The sequence below is a fragment of the Bos taurus genome, chromosome 10, assembly GCF_002263795.3.
Source record: "Bos taurus isolate L1 Dominette 01449 registration number 42190680 breed Hereford chromosome 10, ARS-UCD2.0, whole genome shotgun sequence".
NCBI lineage: Eukaryota > Metazoa > Chordata > Mammalia > Artiodactyla > Bovidae > Bos > Bos taurus.
The window spans coordinates 7,762,198-7,788,071 of NC_037337.1; the positions used below are offsets into that span (position 1 = coordinate 7,762,198).

General features: G+C 42.7%; 1 protein-coding gene across 2 annotated transcripts in view; it reads left to right on the forward strand.

Moving 5' to 3' along the window:
- Window positions 1-25,874, forward strand: part of IQGAP2 (IQ motif containing GTPase activating protein 2) — a 308,957-nt gene that overhangs the window by 136,705 nt on the left and 146,378 nt on the right. For both annotated transcript variants that reach the window (XM_002690436.6, XM_059890756.1), the window contains exon 3: window positions 25,171-25,327. In XM_002690436.6, the coding sequence (XP_002690482.3) occupies window positions 25,171-25,327 (157 nt within the window). The remainder of the gene's footprint in view (window positions 1-25,170; window positions 25,328-25,874) is intronic.

Consider the following 25,874-nt stretch of genomic DNA (forward strand, 5'->3'; position numbering starts at 1 on the left):
TAGAGGGGAGACCATGGTGTGTGCCTCTCCTGCTTTTCTGCCAGTTTCTTTTTGTGTCCATCACTCCTCCCCTGTCTGTCTACTTTTTCCTACCTGGACGTAATACTCAGCTATAGAGTTTGCATTCTGATTTTCTTACTACATAGAAGTTCATTTTCTGGCTCCTTCTTGCCCTTTCCCCCTAAAAGCTCCACTTGTCTGTTTCTTTTTCCCCAAGGTGAGTGGGACAAGACTGCCTATTATTCCTGTGGACTTGCATTCCCCGAACCCCCGCAAAGGGGAACTTTGCCATAGAAAAAAAAAGTTGTCTCTATTTCGGATGTCAATTTCAATAGAGAACAATGATGAAATTGTTAGTTGAGCGAAACGGCACTTAATTACGTGTCTGGAAACTCTTACACATCTCAGGGGTTTTCTTAGCAGAGAGTTCACTGAGGACGGCGCTTAGGGTACTCAGCTCCAGAACATGCTGTAGAGATGGTTCCTGCAGGCTCTGCTTTCTAGCAGGTCCACAGTGGGGCTGGCCTGGCAGACACCCCCCACACATACTTCCTGCTTCACAGGCCACTGCACCCCCGGTAGATACTGTTCTGACTCAGGAGCTAGCTAGCCGGCTGGAAAGACACTGGCTTCTAAGAAAAGAACCTTAGTTGAAACAACTTTATAACATGCCTTGTTTGTTGAGGTGTGGGGATTCTGGAGCCCCCAGCCACGCCTTTGGATCACAGAAGCATCAGTACTGGTCCGAGCCAAGAACTGTAAAGACTTAAGGGTGGGGACAATGTGAGAGACGGCGGTCCCCAGCTGCCTTCAGTCCTGGGAAGATATTCTAGGTGGCCGGACTCGAATCAATTATTAACATACATATAAAATCAAGGAAGTACAGTGAGCACCGCAGGCAAGGCTGCCCTCTGCCGAGCTGCTTCTGGTTTAGCTGGGTCACCAGGATTTGGGAGGCAAGGTATCCGGCGGTGGGAACCTGGGGTGGGAAGCTGGGATCAAGCTTAGAGAGCTGGGCTGGCTTCTTACTGGTTCTGGTATAATTGTGGCATTGTCTCCGCCAGCTGATTTTGTAATATTAGATGTACAGAATAAGTGCGTGCTTAAGTAGGTGCTTTGAATTTTTTATTTGGTCAAATTAAAGACAAAATATAAATATTTTGCAATATTTATAGTGCAAATATAAAAGACAAAAATACTAGAAAATTTATATCACAGAGGACTAGCATCTCTAATATACTCCTAAAATCTAATGTAATCCTAAAATCTGACGGTCAGAAGGAACCACCTAATACATAAATGAAGAAAAGACATGAACAATGCAAAATTTTAAAGATCCAAAAAGAGCGTATGCAGTGAAAATTATATCCTTTTTCTACTTGGTTCTCCTTTTCAGATGTAGCCGCTTTTGCTGGTTTCTTTTGTAGTCTACACCGGGTCATTTCGAGTAGTTATAAATGGTTATATTACTACATTTATAATGATACACACATATGTCACTACACAATTGTTATCCAATTTGGCAACAAAATTACGTGCACAGTTGGCAACATGATTAAATCGTCTTCAGTAATGATGTTCTCCTACAGTCTTTTCATCTTGTTTTAAGTGGAAGGAAAAGTAGAACCTGGAGTGGAAAAGCAGGACTTCCATATAAAGCAACTGCCGTTTCAGAGCACGGGACTCGTCCTGGAGAGGACATGTCTAGTGGCCTGAAATCATAGCATTTTGTCCCAAACTATGACTGGCTCTGCCTGAGGACCTCGGGTGCGCAGGTTGAGCCAGTCACCTTCTGCAGGGTGATTGGTCACAGGGTGGCCCCTGGCTTGTGCTGGACCTCAGAGTTACTTCCTTTTTTACCCTGTCCCCTCCCTGCCATAGGCAACCATTCAAATATGTATCAAGTGCATCCTTTAGGCCTGTTTGTAGTCTTACAATGTATCGCGTCTGGTACATACCTAGTTTTAGTAAATGCAGATGCTGTGTCTGTGTACTTCCCTTGTAGTTTTTTCCCCCTGGGCTCTGAAAGTTCCATCCTTGTCCGGTAAATGTCCTTCCAGTTTGTTGCAGCATAACTGAGGTTTGGAAAAGTTTGTGGTGACTTTTACCCTGATTTTTCTTTTGTCTTAATTTTTATTATAAGAATTTCAAGAAAAATTAAGGAACCTTAAAATTCCACCGACCTAGTGTATTGATTTTCTAAAGTTTTCCTATGTAGACACTCCTGACATCATTATAACAAAAAATACATTATGTTTGTATCATTGCGTGGTTCAGTTTACTGCAACAACATCTCTCCCTCTTGCTAGGTTGTCATAATAAATTTTACTTGCTATGTATTTCATCTGTATTATATACCAGAACTTCATGATCTTTTCTATGAAATGTTTTTTAGTTGTGTATTTTTTATTATCATTGCAAATCTTCATGTATACAGCTGGTCTTTTATTGTTGCTTCTGTTCTCTTATATTATTTAGCCACGATAGATGTGCTATAGGGGGTTATGGCATCAAAGAGAAAAATTGGCAACGTGATTGTCCTGCGACTTAGGACACAAGTTACCACGCTCTGCCTCTCTATGCCCAGGAATGAATGCAAGTGTCTGTCCTTCATTTAAAACATCCTTTTATTTTCAGAGTATCTTACTTAGAGCTGTTGCCATAGGAATTGATTTCTTAAGTACCATCGTGGTCAGCAGAGAAATAAGGAACTCTGGGTTCCCTGACTTGAGAATGCGTTGAGGAGAGTGCCATCTGCTACCTGTATTGCACATTCTTTCTATCCCACCATCCCTCCTGGCACGGGGTGCAGTCTTGCTGCGACCGTCATCGGTTGTTCACCTCTCTGTGGTCGGGGTTGTCTGTAGCCAGTTGGTATGAAGCCCTGCTTCCATCTCCCCGGGAGTGCATGAATACAGACACACACAGGAGAAACAGGGATGCCTCGGAAGCTTCTACCAACTGCTTCTTATCCATTTCCACTGGAGGCCTGTGAACAAGTGACTGGCTGCTCATTAAGATTGTGTCTCGGTGAGGAGGAGGAGCAGTGGGAGTAGAGAGAGGGAGCATTTGTGAAAACATATGTTGGATTCTTTTCATTTTCCTCTGGTGACAATGATTGATGGCATCTAGTGAGTCCCCATTCGTCGCTTCCTTGGTTCAGCTGGTAGTGGGGGGAGGAGGAAATCAATAAGGGCTGGGCCAGGGAAGGAAGAGGCTCTTGATGTGGTCATGAAATGTGGTTTCTTACAGTTAAACTTACCATGAGTGTCTTCTCATGCTGTACTGGGATACTAAGAGCCACTCTTTTAGACTCTACAAGAACCAGCCTTCATACCTGTATCTTATTCCCCATTGCCAGAAAAGGGTTCACTTTGATCACAAGATACTTATAGTTTAAAGGGAATCAGAGAATGAAGGAAATCCATACTGGATACCATTTTGGCCAATTCTGTGTCTTATATTTTGAAATTGGGCTTGGCTTTAGCTATGCAATTCTCTTGGTGAGAACTGAATATTGAATATTTAGCTAGGAAGTAGAAAAAGGCTGTAAAAAGCATGGTAAATTAGCTAAGTTTACAATGATCTTATTAAGCTTGTTGCTTTCATTTTCCTGCCTACGTTGGGACAAAAAAATGTTTAAAAGTGCAAGAACAGTGATTATTTTGTGGTTAGATCATGTGCGCAATGCAGCCAAGCCCAGGAAGGAGAATCTGCTTCATCAAGTCTTTAGTCTGTTACTTTGGCCAAAATTTGTGCGGAAGCCTCCGATGAGGGTAGACTTGCCAAGAAACTGCTGCTGCGTCCTTCTGGTACTTTCTTCTTTACTTTTCCTCTGTTCCCAGCTCATGGTTATCTTGCAGAATGGAAGGTATTTTTTTTTTAATATACATAATTTTATTACAAGATTAAAAAAAAAAAAGCAAAATTGTAACATTCTCATTCTAGAAAACCCAAAATTTGCTATCAATACTAATTTCTAAGAGTTTGCTTTGCTGCCATAGACAAGTCAAGAAATTAAAGAAACCATGACATATTTTGAAACATTCAACATCAGAAGCTTTAAAATCTAACTGTATGTAGTAACCCCTCAAAAAGCTACAACCTGAATTTTAAAAAAGTATTTTCTCTAAAAGGATCATACCAGCTATACAAAAATCTGTACAGTTTTTATACTGAAGCTCATACTGAGCTGCACTTGAATCCGCGTTCTTAGCAAAACAATTGTCTGAGCACACAGGCAGACTCCACACACACATCATTACAGGATAGCCATTTATTTCTCATCTTCCTCCTCACATTCATCTTCCTCTTGCAGTTCATTCTTTTTCTTGGAGCCCACTGGCCTGCCAGGGCTCTTCTCTCCCAGATTGCTCTTGCCCTTGGCGCAGTACGCAGCAATATCCTTTTCCTTATTTCTTTAGCTTAGCCGCTTTTCTGTTCATGCAGCTGTTTATCTTTGGCTGACTGCTCAGACCACATTTCATCTGATTTATTTGCAGTATCCCCAATGGATAAGCCAGGGTGTTCGCTTTTGATCTTTGGGTGGCGTTGGGAGCAAATGACCACGCCAGCTTCGTCTCACCTGTAGCAAGTTCTGATGAAGCCAGGTGACAAAGTCCAGTTTTTGAGTTCGGTTCTCCACGGCACTTTGATCTCTGGTTTTGCTGCAGGCTGGTTGAGGGCCCCAGATGCCTCCATCCAGAGGACTCTGTGTCTTACATGTTCAGGTAGGTGTAGCCAGGCTGCTTAGGTGTTCAGGATGCAGCTTGGAGAACATGTGGTATCTGGGATCCTTTGGAACATTACACTAAACAGATGCTCACCTGCCTACCTCCTTTTTCTTCCTTTTGGCCAACATTTGTTTCTTGAACACCTATTTTCTACCAGGTGATGCCACAGATCTGGCTCTCCTGGTGGCTCGGATGGTAAAGAACCCACCTGCTGGATGCAGGAGGCATCAGAGACTTGGGTTCAATCCCTGGGTCGGGAAGATTCCCTGGAGGAGGAAATGGTAATCTACTCCAGTATTCGTGCCTGGAGAATTCCATGGACAGAGGAGCCAGGTGGGCTACAGTCCATGGAGTCGCAAAGAGTCGGACACGGCTGAAGGACTAACCACCACCACCACTCACTTCACAGATGGTATCTGTTTTCATTCTCATGAGATCTCTGTGGGGCAGCTGGAGTTGTACCCAGTTTTTGAAAAGAAGAAACTGCGGCCCAGGGAGATGGTTGCACACAAAGGTGATCACAACGAATTGTAGAACCAGGTCTGAAGCCAGATTTTTGGGAGCCCACAGTCCAGGGCACAGCTGCACCCCATAGACACGTCTGAAAGGGCGAGCAGCCTCTTCAGCCAGCCCCAAAGAAGGTGTTCACCTTCATCTTGTATGATAGCAGCAGAGTCTATGAAGATCTGAACTGGCTTGTTTTAGAAAAGGCTTCACTGTGAGTTTCCCCTTAAGAAATGAACCTTCTGGGACTTCCCTGGTGGTCCAGTGGCTAAGACTCCACACTTCCCAATGCAGGGTGCCTGGGTTTGATCCCTGGCCAGAGAACTAGATCCTCCATGCTGCAACTGAGAGTTCATATGCTACAACTGTAGATCCAGCATGCCAATGAAGATGGAAGATCCTGTGCGCTACCACTGAGATCCAGTGCGGCCAAATAAATAAAAAATGAATAAGAAATATTTTAGAATGAACCTTCCTGGACAGTGAATGTAGGCCTTGTTCACCGTGTTCATCTCAGACAGTTTGTCAGAGCAGATAGGGTTGTGGTGGACACATGTGATGGAGGTCACAATCTGGATGAGAATCTCAGCTGTGTAGCTGTGAGCACGTTCCTTAACTCTCTGAGCCTCTTTCCTTCCCTGATAGAGGGGAATCATCCTGATCAAATCAGGCTAGTGTGTGAATACATTCATGTAAAGGCTGAACATTGTGCTAATCCCATGGGATCTGCTGTTGTTTGTGATTGGCATTATTGGTATGCCTGAAGCCCTATTAGAGTGGAAACCTGGCTTGGGAACACGTATCAATATTTGTAGCTGCTGCTGCTAAGTCACCTCAGTCGTGTTTGACTCTGTGCGGCCCCATAGACGGCAGCCCACCAGGCTCCCCAGTCCCTGGGATTCTCCAGGCAAGAACACTGGAGTGGGTTGCCATTTCCTTCTCCAATGCATGAAAGTGAAAAGTGAAAGTGAAGTTGCTCAGTCGTGTCCAACTCTTCGAGACCCCATGGTCTGCAGCCTACCAGGCTCCTCTGCCCATGGGATTCTCCAGGCAAGAGTACTGGAGTGGGGTGCCATTGCCTTCTCAGCAATATGTGTAGAGCCCTCCTTAAATACCATGGAAGCCCTAACTTGTGTAAGGCAATAACAGAGTATGTGTGTTGACGGGCTGGCCTGGGAGGTGGATGGCTTGGATTCGTCACGGGAATGCTATAGACTGTCACAAGAGGAGAAGGCGTGTTTGACATGGCAAAGTGCTTGCTTAGCTGCAGCCCCGCTGAAGTGTGCTTGGTAGTCAAATAGTGCTGAAGGACAGATGCGAACAATGACTTGTGTTGGCAGTTGGGCAGAATAGTCTGGGATATAGCACTGAGTAATAAAAGCTGTACTAGCTACTTCTCAGGGTGTTTATTTTGTGCCAAGCACTGTTCTCAGGCTTTCTTCCAACAACTGACAACAGCCCTCTGAAACAGTACTACTACTATTCCCAACATTGTCGTTCAGTCACTAAGTCGTGTCCAACTCTGCAACCCCATGGACTGCAGCATGCCAGGCTTCTTTGTCCTTCACCATCTCCCAGAGTTTGCTCAAACTCATGTCCATTGAGTCAGTGATGCCCTCCAACCATCTCATCCTCTGTCATCCCCTTCTCCTCCTGCCTTCAATCTTTCCCAGCATCAGGGTCTTTTCCAGTGAGTCAGTTCTTTGCATCAGGTGGCCAAAGGATTGGAGCTTCAGCTTCAGCATCAATCCTTCCAATGAATATTCAGGGTTGATTTCCTTTAGGATGGACTGGTTTGATCTTCTTGTTGTCCAAGGGACTCTCACGTATCTTCTCTAGCACCCCAGTCTCCAACATATAGATTAGGAAACTTGAGATGCAGTCAAGTTTAATCAGTTCCTCAAGGGATACAGCTGGTAAGTGGCCGAGCTTGGGCTCTTTCTCAGGCACTGGTCTCCAGAGCTGGTACTTGGAACCACAGGACTATACGCAGGCAAGGTCCTTGCTTTTACAGCATTTACGGTCTAAGCAGGTGAATCTGTCAAACCAATAAATACGATATAATGTGCCAGGTAGTAAGAAATGCAATGAAGAGAAATAAAGTCGGGTAAGGAGTTTCAGAAGATGATGGGGCTTGATGGCTTGGCTAGTGTGTTATTTGCTTGGACTGCTGTAACACAATACCACAGGCTGGGTAACATAAACAGCAGGTCATTTTCTCATGGCTCTGGAGGCCTGTGGAATTGGCTTCTTCTGAGGCCTCTTTCCTGGACGTGCCAATGGCTGCCTGCTCACCGTGTCCTCGTTGCGTTTCCCTCTGTGCGTGCAGAGCCCTGGTGTCCCTGTCCTAATCTCCCCTTCCTATAAGTATTCCAGTCATTGGATTAAAGCCTCTCCAAATGGTCTCATTTAAACTTAATCACCTCTTAAAGGCCCTTCTCTGGATACAGTCACATCCTTGTGTACTGGGGGTTAGGGCTTCAGTATATGAACTTGGAGGAAACACAGTTCTGACCACAACATTCTTCTCCAAATGTCTGTCCTTCTCACAGTCAAAATACATTCATCCACATCCCAGAAGCCCCCAGATCTTAACCCATTCTAGCATCAACTCTAAGTCCCAAATCTCATCAGAGTATCCAAATCAGGTATGCCTGAAACTTGAGATATGATTCATCCTGGGGCAAAAATTCCTCTCCTGTGATCCTAGGAAGCCAGGGAAGTTTTGTGCTTCCAAAAGACGATGGAGGGACAGCCATGCAATATACAATAGACATTCCCATTCTAAAGTCAAGAAATTAGAAAGAAGAAAGGGAGTGATGGATCCCCAGCAATTCTAAAGTGTACCAGGACTCATTCTATCTGACTTTAAGGCTCTTGAATAATCTGCCTGGTGGCCTGTCCTTTGGGCTCACTAGGCTGGTAGCCCTGCCTTCCAGACCCTCAGAGGCAGCAGCCTGGCTCACCAAAACCCAGGAAGAGATAGTCTTTCCCTTTGCAACCAAGGAAGAGACGGCGCTGGGCCTGTCGTTGGGGAGCCAGCTCTGTGGATCTCTGAATCACCATCAGGATCCTTCTTCCTTCTTGTGACGGGTAACACGGCCAGAAAGCCAGTTCCATCTTCTAGATCTTAAAGGTCTGAGAGCTTCCCCTCCTTGTCACCCTGTCTCTGTCCCCTTTAGTCTAAATGGTATAACCCCATCCCTAGTCCTGACTTTTGCAGAGATGGCTGATTAAATCAATGAGTTGCATTCTTTATGCAGTAATTGTCCAGCCACACCCTCTGTGTTCGCTTCAGAACACCTTTTCTCATTTTTTGCAATATTTTTTTAAAATTTATTTTTTACTGAAGGATAATTACTTTACAGAATTTTGCTGTTTTCTGTCAAACCTCAACATGAATCAGCCTTTTGAAAATTTTTTGCAATATTGATAAGCTTGCAAATTTTCCAAATCTTCAGGTTCTACTTTTTGACTTTTTTTTTTTTTTTTGGCTTAATTTTTTTCTCAGTTTTCTCTCTCTACTTTTATATTTTACTATCAGCAGCATGGATGATCCAGGCTGCACTCTTGATTTTTTTTAAAAAAAATTTTTTAGAGTCTAGTTGCCTTACAATGTTGTATTAGTTTCTACTGCATAGCAGTGAATCAGCTCTATATATACATATATATCCCCTCTCTTTTGGATTTTCTTTCCTTTTAGGTCACCACAGAGCATTGAGTAGAGTTCCCTGTGCTATACAACAGGTTCTTATTAGTTATCTATGCTAATACGTGGTAGTATATAAATGCTAATCCCAGTCTCCCAATTTCATTCCACCCCCACCTTGGTATCCATATATTTGTTCTCTATGTCTGATTTATTAATGTTTCATTTATTTTGTGTATTCATTAATGAGGAGTCCACCTTTACTTTCTAAGCCTTAAAGCCAGGCTGTTAACATGGTTAGAGGTATGTGAAAAAGATAAACATACTTAACATTTTCCTTCCTTTCCTTAACATTTTCTTTTCCTAACATGCTTAACATTTTCCTTAACATTTTATTGGTTGCATGTCTCAACCCATAACCTTAAAAAAAAAAGTTTAGAGTGCCTTTTTGTCTTCTCCAGCTTCTACACCTCGTGATAAACTACCATTTCTCCATCTACACCCATACCCATGTCTTTATCAGTATCCTTTTAATGTTTGCTACCATAAGACTCTATTTTGACTCAAGTGCTTGGTGTTATCAGCAAACAAGTTCTTGCTTTCTGTACACTGGAAAGAGACAAGAATTTTAGAATACACTGAGTTTCATCATTTTCTATTATTGAAAATACATGTTCATGATAACAAATTAAGATACAAGAAAAGATGAAGAACCTTACCAACCCACAGGGAAAAACTACTGTTAATACTTTGCTATATGTTTCCAGTATGTGTATATTTATGTAAATATTGTTGTTCAGTCACTTTGGAGAAGGAAATGGCAACCCACTCCAGTGAAGAGTTGGACATGACTGAGCGACTTCACTTTTCACTTTCATGCATTGGAGAAGGAAATGGCAACCCACTCCAGTGTTCTTGCCTAGAGAATCCCAGAAATGGAGGAGCCTGGAGGGCTGCTGTCTGTGGGGTCGCACAGAGTCAGACACGACTGAAGTGACTTAGCAGCAGCAGCAGTTCAGTCACTAAGTCGTATCTGACTCTTTGTGACCCCAAGGACTGCAGCACACCAGGCTTCCCTGTCCTTCACTATCTCCCAGAATTTGCTCAGACTTATGTCCATTGAGTTAATGATGCCATCCAATCATCTCATCCTCTGTCATCCCCTTCTCTTCCTTCCTTTAATCTTTCCCAACATCAGGGTCTTGTCCAGTGAGTCAGCTCTTCATATCAGGTGGCCAGAGTATTGGAGCTTCAGCTTCAGCATCAATCCTTCCAATAAATATTTAGGGTTGATTCCCTTTAGGGTTGACTGATTTGATCTCCTTGCAGTCCAAGGGACTCTCAAGAGTCTTCTCCAGCACTGCAGTTCGAAAGCATCAATTTTTCTGCCCTCAGCCTTCTTTGTGGTCTAAGTCTCACATCCATACATGACTACAGGAAAAACCATTTAAATATATATAATTTTAGAAATAAAATCAGCTTACTATAAAATTTTGTATCCTCTCATTTTCTCTTAACTTACCCCTGCTATTTTTCCATTTTCTTAAATATTCTATGAAAATATCTCAAGTGGCTGTATAATAAATAGTCTGTGCAATGAATAAACATTCTTTTTAGATGCTTGCATTGAGCACGAAAGTCTTGGACCATAGCTGTGCTTAGTAAGTTATACTTACAATGTAAAATGTCTAGGTTGTATACTAAATTTCCTGATATACTCTTTCATGAAGCAGTATAATGAGTTGGTTAATGTGCAGATTCCAGAGTGATATTTGGGTTCAAATTTCGGAGAGGTCAAATTTTGCTTTTCCTATTTATATACGATCTTGGGCAAGATATTTCATCTTTCTTGATATCTGACTCAGTTTTTTAAAGATGATAAGTCACTGGGCTATGGGAAGAATAAATAAAAAAATTTTTTTAAACTCATGTCCTACACTTAATAGATTTACAGTAATTACTGACTACTATATGATCCAATTGGGGAGAAGACTGCAGAGAACCTACAGGTTGGATACTGGACACCAGGAGAGGGCATAAAAGATTAGAATATTCCAGAGGTGTGTGACTTACAGCTTCTCTCATGCTCACCCTGGGTCTCTGGATACCAAAGGCTTCAAGTCTCTACATTTTCCTGCTTAAACATTTCTTTTAAAACATATATATTTCGGTAATAGGTATTGGCTTTCCTGAGTATACTCCTTTTTCCCCCAAGTATATGAATATTATTCTTAAAAAAGTTTAAGTTGAAGTATTGTTAAAGTACTAATAAATATTTAACACTTGAACCACTTGAATTAAGGTATCAGCCAAAAACCATAATACTGAACATTAGTTGTTTATCTCTCTCTCTCCCCACCCAACCAATGAAGTTTATGACTAGTCTTTTGCCTAATGTGCACAGTAATGTTAAAAATAAGCACATGTTCTGGGTTTTTTCCATTTTTTATTTTATAGGCATTATGCAGTGTCTGTCTAGAAATTTTAGCACATGTACACATTTTTTGTCTGTATTTGTGTATCTGTATACATGAACATGTCTATCCAGGCATGTTCTAATATCAAGATGGCACATCACAGGTAGATGACTAATTGGGCCAAACCTAAATAATACAGTAAATATCTGATTTGTGCCTGGAGTTAGGAAGAATTATGAATTGAGCATATATTTTGAGCAACAGTGTAGTCTATGAAATAATGTATTTCAAAATAATTTGCAAAGTTAATCAGACTTATTGCAGATGGGGCTACAAAATTTGAAGGCTTTCTTATATCCATCAGTGCTTCACACCATTCTACTTATTTATATTTTCCTTTTCTCATGTCTAAGGAACATAAAGGAAGAAAGATTAAAATAATGCATTAAATATCTTTTTCTAAGAAGTAACTCACCAAAGATTAAATATCTCTTTCTAAGAAGTTACTCACCAGAGATTCTTTGAATATTTTGTTTAAAGAGAAGGGAACCATGTGAGTGACGTCTGGGTGCCAACTATCTGCTAGGTTCTGTACTAGTGATGTTTCATTTAATCCTCAAAACCTCTTTGAACTAGTGGTTTCCTAACAGTGATGAGAGTCTGAGACTTATTGCCCAAGAAACTGAGGGACTTGACCTGATTCATCACATGGAACCAGGTCTGGAAAGTACTTGATGCTCAAAAATATTAATTGGATTGATGTGAGAGTTGGACCATAAAGAAGGCTGGGTGCCAAAGAATTGATGCTTTTGAACTGTGGCTGAAGAAGACTCTTGAGAGTCCCTTGGACTGCAAGAAGATAAAACCAGTCAACCCTAAAAGAAATCAACCCTGAATATTCCTTGGAAGGACTAATGCCGAAGCTCCAATACCTTGACCACCTGATGTGAAGAGCCGACTCATTGGAAAAGACCCTTATGCTGGAAAAGGTTGAGGGCAGGAGGAGAAGGGGGCAACAGAGGAGGAGATGGTTGGATGGCATCACCAACTGAATGGACATGAGTTTGAGCAAACTCTGGGAGATGGTGATGGACAGGGAAGCCTGGTGTGCTGCAGTCCATGGGGTCACAAAGAGTTGGACATGACTGAGCGACTGAACAACAAAAAATCTGTTAAGGTTACACATCCAGTAAAGGAATAGAAAGAAAAGAAAGTGAAGTCGCTCAGTCATGTCCTAGTCTTTGCGACCCCATGGACTGTAGCCTACCAGGTTCCTCCGTCCATGGCATTTTCCAGGCAAGAATACTGGAGTGAGTTGCCATTTCCTTCTCCAGGGAAATATTCCCAACCCAGGGATTAAACCCCGGTCTCCCGCATTATAGGCAGACGCTTTACCTTCTGAGCCACCAGGGAAGTCCAGAAGTCCATCTCTGAGCTTTCAGGACGCTAATGCAAGTTATGAATCCTCCAGAGAGTACGTAGAATGCAACATTTTCTAAGTTCACTTGTCCCTCCCCCTCCCCCACCACCACCCCTGGCCGCAGGACAATATTAGCATCTCACTAAGCCAGTGTTCTGTGCAGTACAGTTCATGAAGTCTGGTAAAGGAATAGCCAGATCCACATTTGGGGACATGCTCACAATACTTGGGGTTAATGTTTGCTGACTCTTATTATGAGCCAGGCACGGTGCTAAATATTTTACACAGATTCTCATTTACTCCTTACAAAGGCCCTCCAAGGGCAGATAGTTTAAATATCTTTACTTTACAGAGAAATCACTGGTATTATTCTGGAACTAGGATTTGAACTGACAAAGTGTCAGCCCAAATGCCATGGTTTTAGTCACCTAATTGTACTGCTTTTACCAGTTACCTGTCTATGCATCATATGAAATATTGCGAAGTGATTTGGGAAAAAGGAGTTCTATGGCCAAAAAATGTGGGAAACATTGAGTTAAAAAGTTAACTTGGTTCTTGGCTTCAGGAATTCTCTGAGCTTTCAGGATGCTAATGCAGTTTATGAATCCTCGAGAGAGGACGTAGAATGCGACATCGGCTAAGGTCACGTGGCCCTCCCCCCCCCCCCCCCCCCCGCCCCCAGCGCCCCCGGCCCCAGGACAGTATTAGCATCTCACTGAGCCAGTATTCTGTGCAACACAGTTCACACAATGCTTGCCAAACTCAGTGGAGGGCTGCTGTTTCCTCTCCTTCCTAAAGAGCAGAATGAGAAAGAGGGCCTCAAAAGCCTGCTCCATTCCCATTAGGCCTTGGTGTTCTATACTGCTTCTTTTCATGGTATTGTAAGTCCGTATTTTAAAGAAAATAATTAGCATTATTTTAACATCTCACCTCTTTTTCTTATAATGAACCAACTAAGTTTTATATGAAAGAAGGATGGATACGTGCCTCAGTTTGTGCAATATATATTTCTCTGTATCCCTGTTCCCTTGAGCTAATGATGCTGATAGAATTATGGTGACAATTATTTTTGTTTTTATTTCTTAATTGAAATATAGCTGATTTACAGTGTTTCAGGTGTATATCAAAGCGATTCAGTTTTTTTCTGATATATATGTGTGTATATATATTCCTTTTTTCCTATACATTTTAACTTCTTTTTTATTGGAATATAACTGCTTTACAATGTTGTGTTAGTTTCTGCTGTACAACGTCAGGAATCAGCTATGTGTTACACATATCTGCTGCTTCTTTGGAGCCTGCCTCCCACACTCCCATGCCCCCTAAGTCATCGCAGGGCAGCGAGCTGAGCTCCCTGTGCTGCACAGCAGCTTCCTACTAGATGCTTTACACATGGTCGTGTATATATATCCATGCTACACACTTAATTTGTCCCCCGCTGTCCTGCCCCACCTGTGTCCACAAGTCCGTTCCATACGTCTGCATCTTTTTTCCAGCCCATCATAGGTATATAACAGCAAGATACCAAATACAGTTCCCAACAGTAAATCCTTGTTGTTTATTTAGTGTACAGTGGCGTGTCTTTGTTAATTCCAAATTCCTAATTTATTCCCTCCGCTCCTCGTGGTGACAGTTTGACCTCAGCCTCCAGTGAACAGAAAGGTTTACCGTGAGAACTTAATCTAGCACTGACTTCTAACGTTTTACCTCCTATCGGCATAAAAGGTGACCAGTTGCACTGTACACATAAAAAATATCTGGTCTTTGCCTTTATTCTTTTGTAAAATATTTCATAGGCTGATGTTCAAAACATTCAGGAAGAGAAATTGACTTATAATGCTTGAAAGTTCATGGACCGGGGCACTCCATTAAAGCAGGGTTTGTAAGGAAAAAACACACTTTCTGTTTTTTGGCCAGCAGTTCTACTTTTGGGACATTTATTCCATACAGTGCTGTATGATAGAGACCAAGATTTATAGCTGGTGATTTCCTGAATAACAAGGCAAATAGCAAATGCCTCAGCGAAACAACTTTCATATGTTCTGCAAGGCGCAAAGTAGCACAGTGGAGTTGATGGTGTGTGTCCGGGTTTTTATGAGGTGGCATTTTTGGGAGTTGTGTGTGTGTGTGTGTGCGTATTTTTTGATCTCTTGCAAGACGAAATGATATTAATTGTTTTTCTTTCTGGCTTTAACCTAAAATTGGAAAAATTTCACTCTTCATCCCCTTCATCCTTCTCCCAACATCCTCTCCTACCACCCTCTTCTTCTCACTATGTCACTTGAATCAGATCTTGTACTTTTATACAAAGAGCTGCTTATGGAAGCTATCTCAACTCAACTCAAAAAAAAAAAAAAAATTGAGGAGAATATGTTTGAGTGATAGAATAAAAATTCCTCTTACCTGTATTTTGTTTTTGATAAGAGATTCAGATTTTCCCTGCATAGTAAAGAGAAAGCAAGCAATACTAATAAGAGAGAGTCCTCCCCACTGGAAATGAAATTGTGGTTCTCCAACCACCTTGAAGATGCTCATCAGAAATTGCTTCACCTTTGGTTGAGGACGAGACATTCACATATTGGTGTGGAGATTCGATTATTGTTGTTCAGTCACCAAGTCATGTCTGACTCTTCACAACCCCATGGACTGCAGCACGCCAAGCTTCTCTCTCCCTCACCATCTCCCAGAGTTTGCCCAAGTTCATGTCCACTGAGTTGGTGATGCCATCCAACCATCTCATCCTCTGATACCCTCTTCTCCTGCCTTCGATCTTTCCCAGCATCAGGGTCTTTTCCAGTGAGTCAACTCTTCACATCATGTGGTCAAAGTACTGGAGTTTCAGCTTCAGCATCAGTCCTTCCAGTGAATATTCAGGGTTGATCTCCTTTAGGATGGACTGGCTGGATCTCCTCGCAGTCCAAGGGGCTCTCAAGTGTCTCCTCCAGCACCACAGTTCGAAAGCATCAGTTCTTCAGTGCTCAGCCTTCGGTATGGTCTTCATGAGGTTCGGAAGGAGTAACCCATAGAAGGAACAGGGGAGGAGCAACTGCAAGGGCAGCAGGAGATGCTGGCTCGTTCCAGTTTTCATTTCTGTGGATTTTTAGGTCAAATTTGAAGGCAGTCTTTTGATAACATATGAGGTCTTTCTAGGTTTATTTCATGTGTACATACTTGATATATTGTCTGTAAATAAATCTTGTAAATCAGTTCGTAAAGAATCCGCCTGCAATGGAGGAAACCCTGGTTTGATTCCTGGGTCGGGAAGATCAGCTGCAGAAGGGATAGGCTACCCACTCCAGTGTTCTTGGGTTTCCCTTGTGGCTCAACTGGTAAAGAATCCACCTGCCATGCGGGAGACCTGGGTTCGATCCCTGGGTTGGGAAGATCCCCTGGAGAAGGGAGCGGCTACCCACTCCGGTATGCTGGCCTGGAGAATTCCATGGACTGTATAGGCCATGGGATCACAAAGAGTCGGACCCGACTGAGCAAATTTCACTTCACTTCACTTCATTTCATATGTAAACCTTGGGCTTCCCTGGTAACTCAGCTGGTAAAGAACACACCTGCAATGCAGGAGACCCCAGTTCAATTCCTGGGTTGGGAAGATCCCCTGGAGAAAGGAACGGCTACCCACTCCAGTATTCTGACCTGGAGAATTCCATGGAGAGAGGAGACTGACAGGCTACAGTCCATGGGGTTGCAAAGAGTTGGACATGTCTGAGTGACTTTCACTTCACTTCATTAAATCTTAGATGTATAAATCATTGAGTATAATTGAGAGTTTAGATGTAATTTTTCACAGTTACAGTCACGTTGACTTTCAACATGGGTACCAAGGAAAGTTAATTGGGTTCGATCCCTGGGCTGGGAAGATCCCCTGGAGGAGGGCATGGCAACCCACTCTAGTATACTTTCCTGGAGAATCCCGTGCACAGAGGGGCCTGGTGGGCTACAGCCCAAAGAGTCACAGAGAGTTGAACATAACTGAAGCAGCTTAGCATGCAGGCACAGAGTCTTTTCAGCACATGGTGCTGAGATAACTGGATATCCACATTCAAAAGAATGAATTTGGACTCTTACCACTCACCACATACAAAAAATAACTCAAGATGGATAAAAGATTTAAACGTAAGAGTTAAAACCATGAACGTCTTAGAAGAAAACATAGGTGAATATTTATGACACTCAGTTAAACAATGGTTTCTTAAATATGACATAAAAGTACAAGCAACTTGCTTCAAAAGACACTTTAAGAAAGCAAAAAGACAACCCATAGAATGAAGAAATATTTTCATCTTGTGTGCCTGATAAGGAATTGGTATAACAAATATATAGAGAGCTCTTATAACCCAATTTCTTTAAAAAAAAAAAAAAGGCTAAAACATGGGCAACAGACTTGAAAAGACATGTCTCTAAAGAAGATGTGTAAATAGGCAATAATAAAAAGATGCTCAGAACAAGACAAGGATGACTACTCTTCCCACTTTTTTCCAACATAATATTGGAAGTCCTAGCCACAGCAGTCAAAGAAGGAAAAGAAACTAAGTTGGAAAGGAACTAAAACTGTCACTATTTGCAGATGACGTGATATTATGCACAGAAAACCCTTAAGACCAAAAAACTATTGGAACTTAAAAATGAATTCATTAAAGTTGAAGGATAGAAAATTAATCACAGAAATCTGTTACATTTCTACACACCAATAATTAACCATTAGAAAGAGAAATAAGTAAAACTATCCTATTCACAACTGTATCAAAAAGAAAAAAACAAAAAGATGCTCAACATCATCATGCTCAGATGCTCAGTCGTGTCTGACTCTTTGTGACCCCATGGACTGTAGACCACCAGGCTCCTCTGTCCATGGGACTCTCCAGGCAAGAATACTGGAGTGAGGTGCCATTTCCTCCTCCAGGGCATCTTCCCGACCCAGGAATCAAACCCGTGTCTCTTATATCTCCTGCATTGGTAGGTGGATTCTTTACCACTAGTGCCACCTGGGAAGCCCACTCAATATCATTAGCCATCACAGAGATGAAAATCAAAACCATATTGAGATGCCACTTTGAATCTACCTAGGATGGCTATACTCAAAAAGACAGCTGAGTGGTGGCAAGGAGGAGGGGAAGTTAGAATCCTCAGTGCTGCTTTGGGAAACCGTCTGGAAGTTCCAAAGAAGATCAAACATAGACCCAGCAATTCTTCTCCTACATATATACCCAGAGAAAGGAGAAAATATGTCCGTGCAAAAACCTAAACACTAATGTTTACAGCATCATTATTCATAGGAGCCAAAAAGTGGGAAAAAACCCAGATGTTCATAAACTGATACATATGATATATATCTATACAGTAGAATATTATTCAGCATTGGAAATGAATGCAGCGCTAATTATATTCTACATAATAGATGAACCTTGAAAGCATGCAAAAGAAGCTAGTCACAGATGGCCGTGTGTTGTAGGGTTCCATTTAAATGAAATAAACAGATCTCTAAGCAAAGAGTAGATTAATAGGTTGGAAATTTGGGAGTAAATGGGGAGTACTGTTAACTAGTTATATGGCTTCTTTTTGGAGTGATGAAAATGTTTGCTGAAAATCACTGCATGGTACAGCTTCAAAGAGTGTATGATGTGTGAATTCTCTCAGTATAAAGCTGCTATTAAAAAAAAAGCATATTGCATAATTAGTGTCGTACAGAATTCCATTTATAATTTTAGACTCCCGGACTAAAACTCAGCTTAGAGTTTTAAGTAACCTGCTCCAGGACACCAGCTAGTGATTGGAAAGCCAGACTTCCTGAACATCAGGCCCGTCATTTTCTGTACTGTGATTATGACAGGAAGTTTAACCCCAACAGACCATAAAAATCACACTTACTGAATTTTATTGGTTTGGCTGGGTAACACTAGCTTATGTAACTGGTAAGTCACTGAGGTTGAGGTTGACAGTAGAAGTTTAATTCCTTTTCATGTAAGATTCAGTAGCATAAGGCGAGGATGAGCGGATGCAGAAGGTTCCTTCTGTAACCTACAGAGGTTACTCAGGGACCCAGGGTGTTCTTACATCTTTTCTTTCAAGGTGGCCATGGGCTTTAGCATCCTGCTTGCAGATGGGGTTAGGGGGGTGGGGGTGGGGTGGTGTTTCCCTGGTGGCTCAACTGGTAAAGAATCTGCCTACAATACAGGAAACCCTGGTTCAATTCCTGGGTTGGAAAGATTCCCTGGAGAAGGGAAAGGCTACCCCCTCCAGTGTTCTGGCCTAGAGAATGCAGGGTCACAAAGAGTCGGACGCAATTTTCACTATGTCACATCTGTATGTCTTGGGCTTCCCTGGTGGCTCAGATGGTAAAACATCTGCCTGCAATGCAGGAGACCAGAGTTGGATCCCTGGGTTGGGAAGATTCCCTGGAGAAGGAAATGGCAACCCACTCCGGTACTCTTGCCTGGAAAATCCCATGGACAGAGGAGCCTGGTAGACTACAGACCATGGGGTTGCAAACAGTCGGACACCACCGAGCCACTTCACTTTCAGCAGATGGGGGAGGGGAAGCTCCCTGCGGGGCTTTCCTGAGGCCGCTCTCCATGTGATGCATGCCATTTCCTGTCTCATTCTGTGCTCATGACCTGGCTACTTGGCCCCACACAGATAGTACAGGGCTGGGAAATGACCACCCTGGCCAGCAGCCACCCCAGCTGTCTTCTAGCCCTGCGGTGAACCATTTGGTATCTACGCTCCAAGTCCTCTTCCCTTTGTTGTTGTTCAGTTGCTAAGTCATGTCCAAATCTTTGTGACCCCATTGCAGCATACCAGGCTTCCCTGTCCTTCGCTATCTCCCAGAGTTTGCTCAGACTCATGTCCATTGAGTTGATGACGTCATCAAAACATCTCATCCTCTGCCACCCCCTTCTCCTGCCCTCAATCTTTCCCAGCATCAGGGTCTTTTCCAGTGTGTCAGCTCTTCATCAGGTAGCCAAAATAGGGGAGCTTCAGCTTCAGCATCAGTCCTTCCAATGAATATTTAGAATTGATTTCCTTTAGCATTGACTGATTTGATCTCCTTGCTGTCCAAGAGACTCTCAAGAGTCTTCTCCAACAACACAGTTTGAAGGCATCAGTTCTTAGGCACTCAACCTACTTTATGGTCCAGCTCTCACAGCCATACATGACTACTAGAAAAACCATAGCTTTGGCTATACAAACCTTTGTCAGCAAAGTGATGTCTCTGCTTTTCAATATGCTGTCTAGGTTTGTCACAGCTTTTCTTCCAAGGAGCAAGCATTCTTTTAATTTTGCTTTAGATTAACATCTGCAAATGGTTATCCATAGCACCTTTCCTTATGAGATAGGCACAAGGATTAAATGATAATCCACATATAGTATTAAATCCAGATTCTAGAATAAAATGTGTTAAGTTGCTTCAGTCATGTCTGACTCTGTATGACGCTATGGACTGTAGCCCACCGGGCTCCTCTGTCTATGGGGTTCTCTAGGCAAGAATACTGGAGTGGATTGCCATGCCCTTCTCCAGGTGATCTTGCTGACCCAGGAAGCAAACTGGCATTTCTTACATCTAACCTGCATTCTCAGGCAGGTTCTTTACCACTAGCACCACCTGGGAAGCCCTCTAGAATGAAATAGTGCTTAATAAACATTAGTTACCATTGATGGTAACAGCATCTTCTTCAGACTTTCAAGGTAGTGAAATATTAATGCATAATGTTACAAAAAATGCTACATTTACAAATCATTGGCAATATCCTAAAAGATTTTATGCTGTAACTGTGATGCTTGGAAAACTCTTAAGCAGTCAGAATCTTTCACTTAATAACAATCTGTTGAATACACACTATCACATGTATACCTGTGGCGGATTCATTTTGATATTTGGCAAAACTAATACAATTATGTAAAGTTTAAAAATAAAATAAAATTAGAGGAAAAAAAAAATAAAAGCAATGAATACACACTATCTATAAACTCATTTGACTGCGTGGATCACAATAAACTGTGGAAAATTCTGAAAGAGATGGGAATACCAGACCACCTGACCTGCCTCTTGAGAAACCTGTATGTAGGTCAGGAAGCAACAGTTAAAACTGGACATGGAACAACAGACTGGTTCCAAATAGGAAAAGGAGTACGTCAAGGCTGTATATTGTCACCCTGTTTATTTAACTTATATGCAGAGTACATCATGAGAAACGCTGGGCTGGAAGAAGCACAAGCTAGAATCAAGATTGTTGGGAGAAATATCAATAACCTCATATATGCAGATGACACCACCCTTATGGCAGAAGGTGAAGAAGAACTAAAGAGCCTCTTGATGAAAGTGAAAGAGGAGAGTGAAAAAGTTGGCTTAAAACTCAACATTCAGAAAACTAAGATCATGGCATCTGGTCCCATCACTTCATGGCAAATAGATGGGGAAACAGTGGAAACAGTGGCTGACTCTATTTTTGGGGGCTCCAAAATCACTGCAGATGGTGATTGCAGCCATGAAATTAAAAGATGCTTACTCCTTGGAAGGAAAGTTATGACCAACCTAGACAGCATATTAAAAAGCAGAGACATTACTTTGTCAACAAAGGTCTGTCTAATCAAGGCTATGGTTTTTCCTGTGGTCATGTATGGATGTGAGAGTTGGACTATAAAGAAAGCTGAGCACCGAAGAATTGATGCTTTTGAACTGTGGTGTTGGAGAAGACTTGAGAGTCCCTTGGACGGCAAAGAGATCCAACCAGTCCATCCTAAAGGAGATCAGTCCTGAGTGTTCATTGGAAGGACTGATGTTGAAGCTGAAATTCCAATACACTGGCCACCTGATGCAAAGAGCTGACTCATTGGAAAAGACCCTGATGCTCGGAAAGATTGAGGGCAGGAGGAGAAGGGGACGACAGAGGATGAGATGGTTGGATGGCATCATCAACTCGATGGACATGGGTTTGGGTGGACTCCGGGAGTTGGTAATGGACAGGGAGGCCTGGCGTGCTATGGTTCATGAGGTCGCAAAGAGTCGGACACAACTGAGTGACTGAACTGAACTGAACTGCTAAACACATTTTCAGTATAGTGGGATCGCAAAAAGAAAAGATGGCTTTTGCCTTTGAGCACTTCATGTTGTGGTAAGCATTAGCAATAGCTCCACTTTAAATAGGAAATAGTTAACCTAAGTTTTTGGAATAATTTGTGTTTTCAGCCATCTGCACATATATTCTAACACAGACAAATATTAATGTGATTATCTTTTTTAAAAAGTAAACCCAATTCTAAAATAGGTCAAAGTTGCTTTTGTTTTAGCTTTCTACTTCTTGGTCTCAAATGTTGGTTTATCACCTCCCTCTCCTGCTATAAATTGTCAGTTTACCTCTCCCCGACCCTTCACAATCTACCCCTCAGTGATGAAATTATTATACAGCAGTTATATATTGCTGTGCAAAAAACCAATTTTGTAAATTTTTTCAAGATAATTATTTGAAAACAGGTTTGTTTTCCTGTGAAAGAGCATGATGCTGTAGTTTGTAGTTTACTTAGATTAGAAACTTGGTCTAGGGCAGTGGCTTTTAATTTGCCCACTTTTTTTTTAATCAAAAAGACAACATTGTTATTGATTTCTCACAGTTTTAAAAATTCATCAAGCCTATGGTACTCTTACATTCATTTGAAGCAAGACCCGTATAACCAAATCATCCTTATTCACCTTGTGTGTGTTATGTGAAAGTAAATTTCGCATCTCATGTTACTATGGAAAGTTCCTTGTTCTTCCACGTTTTCCCAGTCCCCCTAGGATGTTAGAGCTGCAGGAGGCTTAACATCCTGTCCTTCTCATCTGCCCCTTCAACAGAGGAGAACACGGAGGCCCAGGGAGGTCAGGGGACATGCCTGGGGCCACAGTGGATGTGGGGCTGCTTCCTGGTACAGAGAGGTCCCTCCACATGAAGCCCCTCTCCCTGGCTGGGAATATCCCCTTTCCTTTGACCCCCCTCCCCACTTTCTAAGCTGTCACCACATCTTGTTACATTTCTTTGAAATGCCTCTTGCTTTCCACCCTTCCCGTTTCTTCCTGTCTCATCCAGTCCCTCACCTCCTTGCATTGGGAAAGGTGAGTGCTTTGTCTTTGGGGCCTCCATTATACAAGATTGAATTTTCTCTAAATACCACTGTCAGCCTGTCCCTCCTCTGCTGTGGGTCTGCCAAGAGCTTCCTGCTTCCTGTAGCAGCAAATGTCACCGCTTCTCTTACAGCAGCTCCTGCTTTCCCTGTGTATGCTCAGCTTGCTTCCTTTCTCCCCATGCACCCTAGGGACCCTGGGTCTTCTCTGGGTTTGTTCCATGCCTCAGCCATGTTTCCTTCGTGATTCTAGTATGTCCTGCCCCCCAGCTCCCAGTGTGCCCCTGCCTTGCCTTTCCAAATTCTCCCTTTCCAGCTGAATCCAGATCCCACCACCTTGTCATTTTTCCCTGCTTCTCCACTGAGCCCAGTGCCCCCTGCCCCCACACTATTCCCCAATTTTTTCTTGTTAGGTACTAATAGTTGTATTGGGCATCATAGCCTGTCTTACATGGCTCTCTGATTTTTTCTTACACTTGTGTTGCCTTCCCAGTTTTGTTAAATGCTCTTTGAAGGCAGGGCTTATATTTATGTTTTTTCTCATCAGTTCAGTTCAGTCTCTCAGTTGTGTCTGACTCTTTGTGACCCCATGGACTGCAGCACCCCAGGCTTCCCTGTCCATCACCAGTTCCCGGAGCCTACTCAAACTCATGTCCATCGAGTCAGTGATGCCATCCAACCATCTCATCCTCTGTCACCCCCTTCTCCTTCCTGACTTCAATCTTTCCCAGCATCAGGGTCTTTTCCAATGAGGCAGTTCTTCACATCAGGTGGCCAAAGTATTGGAGCTGAAGCTGAAGTCCTTACAATGAATATTCAGGACTGATTTCCTTTAAGATTGACTGGTTGGACCTCCTTGCAGTCCAAGGGACTCTCAAGAGTTTTCTCCAACACTACAGTTCAAAAGTATCAATTCTTTGGCACTCAGCTTTCTTTATAGTCCAACTCTCACATCCACACATGACTACTGGAAAAACCATAGCTTTGACTAGATGGACTTTGTTGGCAAAGTAATGTCTTTGGTTTTTAATATGCTGTCCATGTTTGTCATAGCTTTTCTCAGTTCTGTTCAGTCTCTTAGTCGTGTCCGACTCTTTGCGACCCCATGGACTATAGCCCACCACGCTCCTCTGTCCGTGGGATTTCCCAGGCAAGGATATTAGAACGGGTTGCCATTTCCTTCTCTAACTCCATATTTCACATTGCCTAAACAAGTGGTCAATAAATACTCCTTGCTTATTAGGGACTCTTTGAGCTTCTAAAAAGTGTTGGCCAGAGCTACAGGCACTTGAGACATTTTACAGTGTTCACTGCCTGGATCCAGATCTGTTGTTATTAGTGCAGAGCAGCCCTCTCCTCCCTGCCAAGTGTGATGGAGTCAGTGCTGCTGTGTTACTGGTCTTCTGAGGGGCCTCACTGTATAGGTGTGGGGCTCACACTCAAGTTGCTGATGTGGTGGTGGGTTTGTGGCAGAGAGGTGAGGGCTTGCACCCCTGGTTCTTGGGTCTTACAGTAGGGAAGAGTTCCTCAAGCACGGGGAGGAAGCACAATATCCTGTGAGCTCTGGCAGACTCTCTGCACCCCGGTGTAAAATGTGAACTGGCCTGGCCTTCCTCCAACTGTGTGTCTTTGAGCCAGTAATGACCTTGGTGCTCTCTTTTCTACGATACTGGCAGAGTGTCCTAAGATTGAATCTGATCTTTTCCTGAACAACTTCCTCAGTACCCAGAAAATAGCTTCCCCAAAAGGTAAGTGTGTTGTAGTAAGCTCCTGGCATTGGAAAAACGAATGTGTCTTATTTAAGGAAGACTGTGTCTGCTTTCTGGATTTCGATCTCCCTTTTCTGGGCCTTCCTGCCTCTCCTGGTAGTCATTTCCAGACTAAGCAACTGCAGATTTTACCGCACCTTAGACTACACTCTCCCCACGGCATAACCCCTACAAAAATGTCCTCCACTAAGGCTCGTAAACTGGGAACTGCTTTTTCTGTAATGTCAGCAAGACTCATTCCACCCATACAAGCACAGATTGGCCTTTTTCCTCTTTAAGAAACTTGGCAGAGACTCAGATAAAGGTGAAGTCAACAAACTCTGGCGCCGGAGTGAGTTCAGTGCCTCTGGGCTTATCAACCCCTTGTTCCTCTCCTGTTCTGAATCCTTGTTCCATCCAGAAGCTTCTCTCTTCCTGTCCATGACGATAAAGATGTTTCAGATCCCACCCCCTTGGTTAATGCCCCTGCCACTGATAGTAAGACACCACATCTCTTCATTTATAGAAAGATACCAAACTGGATTCACTTTAAGGTTTGTTTTTTTTTTCTCTCTCTTAATCTCTCTAGGTGGATGGAAGTCTGCTTAGTTGAAGAATTGCCACCAACCACTGAACTGGAAGAAGGACTCCGGAACGGAGTTTACCTTGCAAAGTTAGCCAAATTCTTTGCCCCCAAAATGGTATCGGAGAAAAAGATCTATGATGTGGAACAAACACGCTATAAGGTAACTGAAATCTAATTGGTTTGGGCCTCTGGCTCAAAGTGAAATTTGAGTCTTTGCCTTCCTTCCCTTTCTTTAGTGTTTCTATCAGGATTTTGTGGGAGGTAGGGGTATGGGGAAGGGGAATGTCCTTGGTCTTTGAAGCCTGTTAATAATCATTCTTGAGGTGGCAGCAGTTTTGAAAGCAAAGCCCTTTTCTGTTTCTAGGATGAGGCCAAGAGACCTCTGATTTGTGGGGCTTCCAACTCCCAATCCCCATTATTCCTTCATGGAGGTCATGTCACTAGTACCAGTAAATATAAAAGTGGGGGCTCTCTACCCCTCCTCTCTTCACCACCAACACGGTTTATTACTCCCCTTATTCTCATCAAGAAGTAAAGTACCCAGCAGAGACTTGAACTTGTAGCCCTAAAGAGTTAGAGCCAAGGTGATTAAAAAAGAAAAAAAGTACTAATATTGACGAGTCAGAAACTCCTTTCCATTTGATGTTTAAAACAAAAGAGACTAACCTTTTTGTATGCAGCTAGTTTTATGAATTATTTCATAGGTA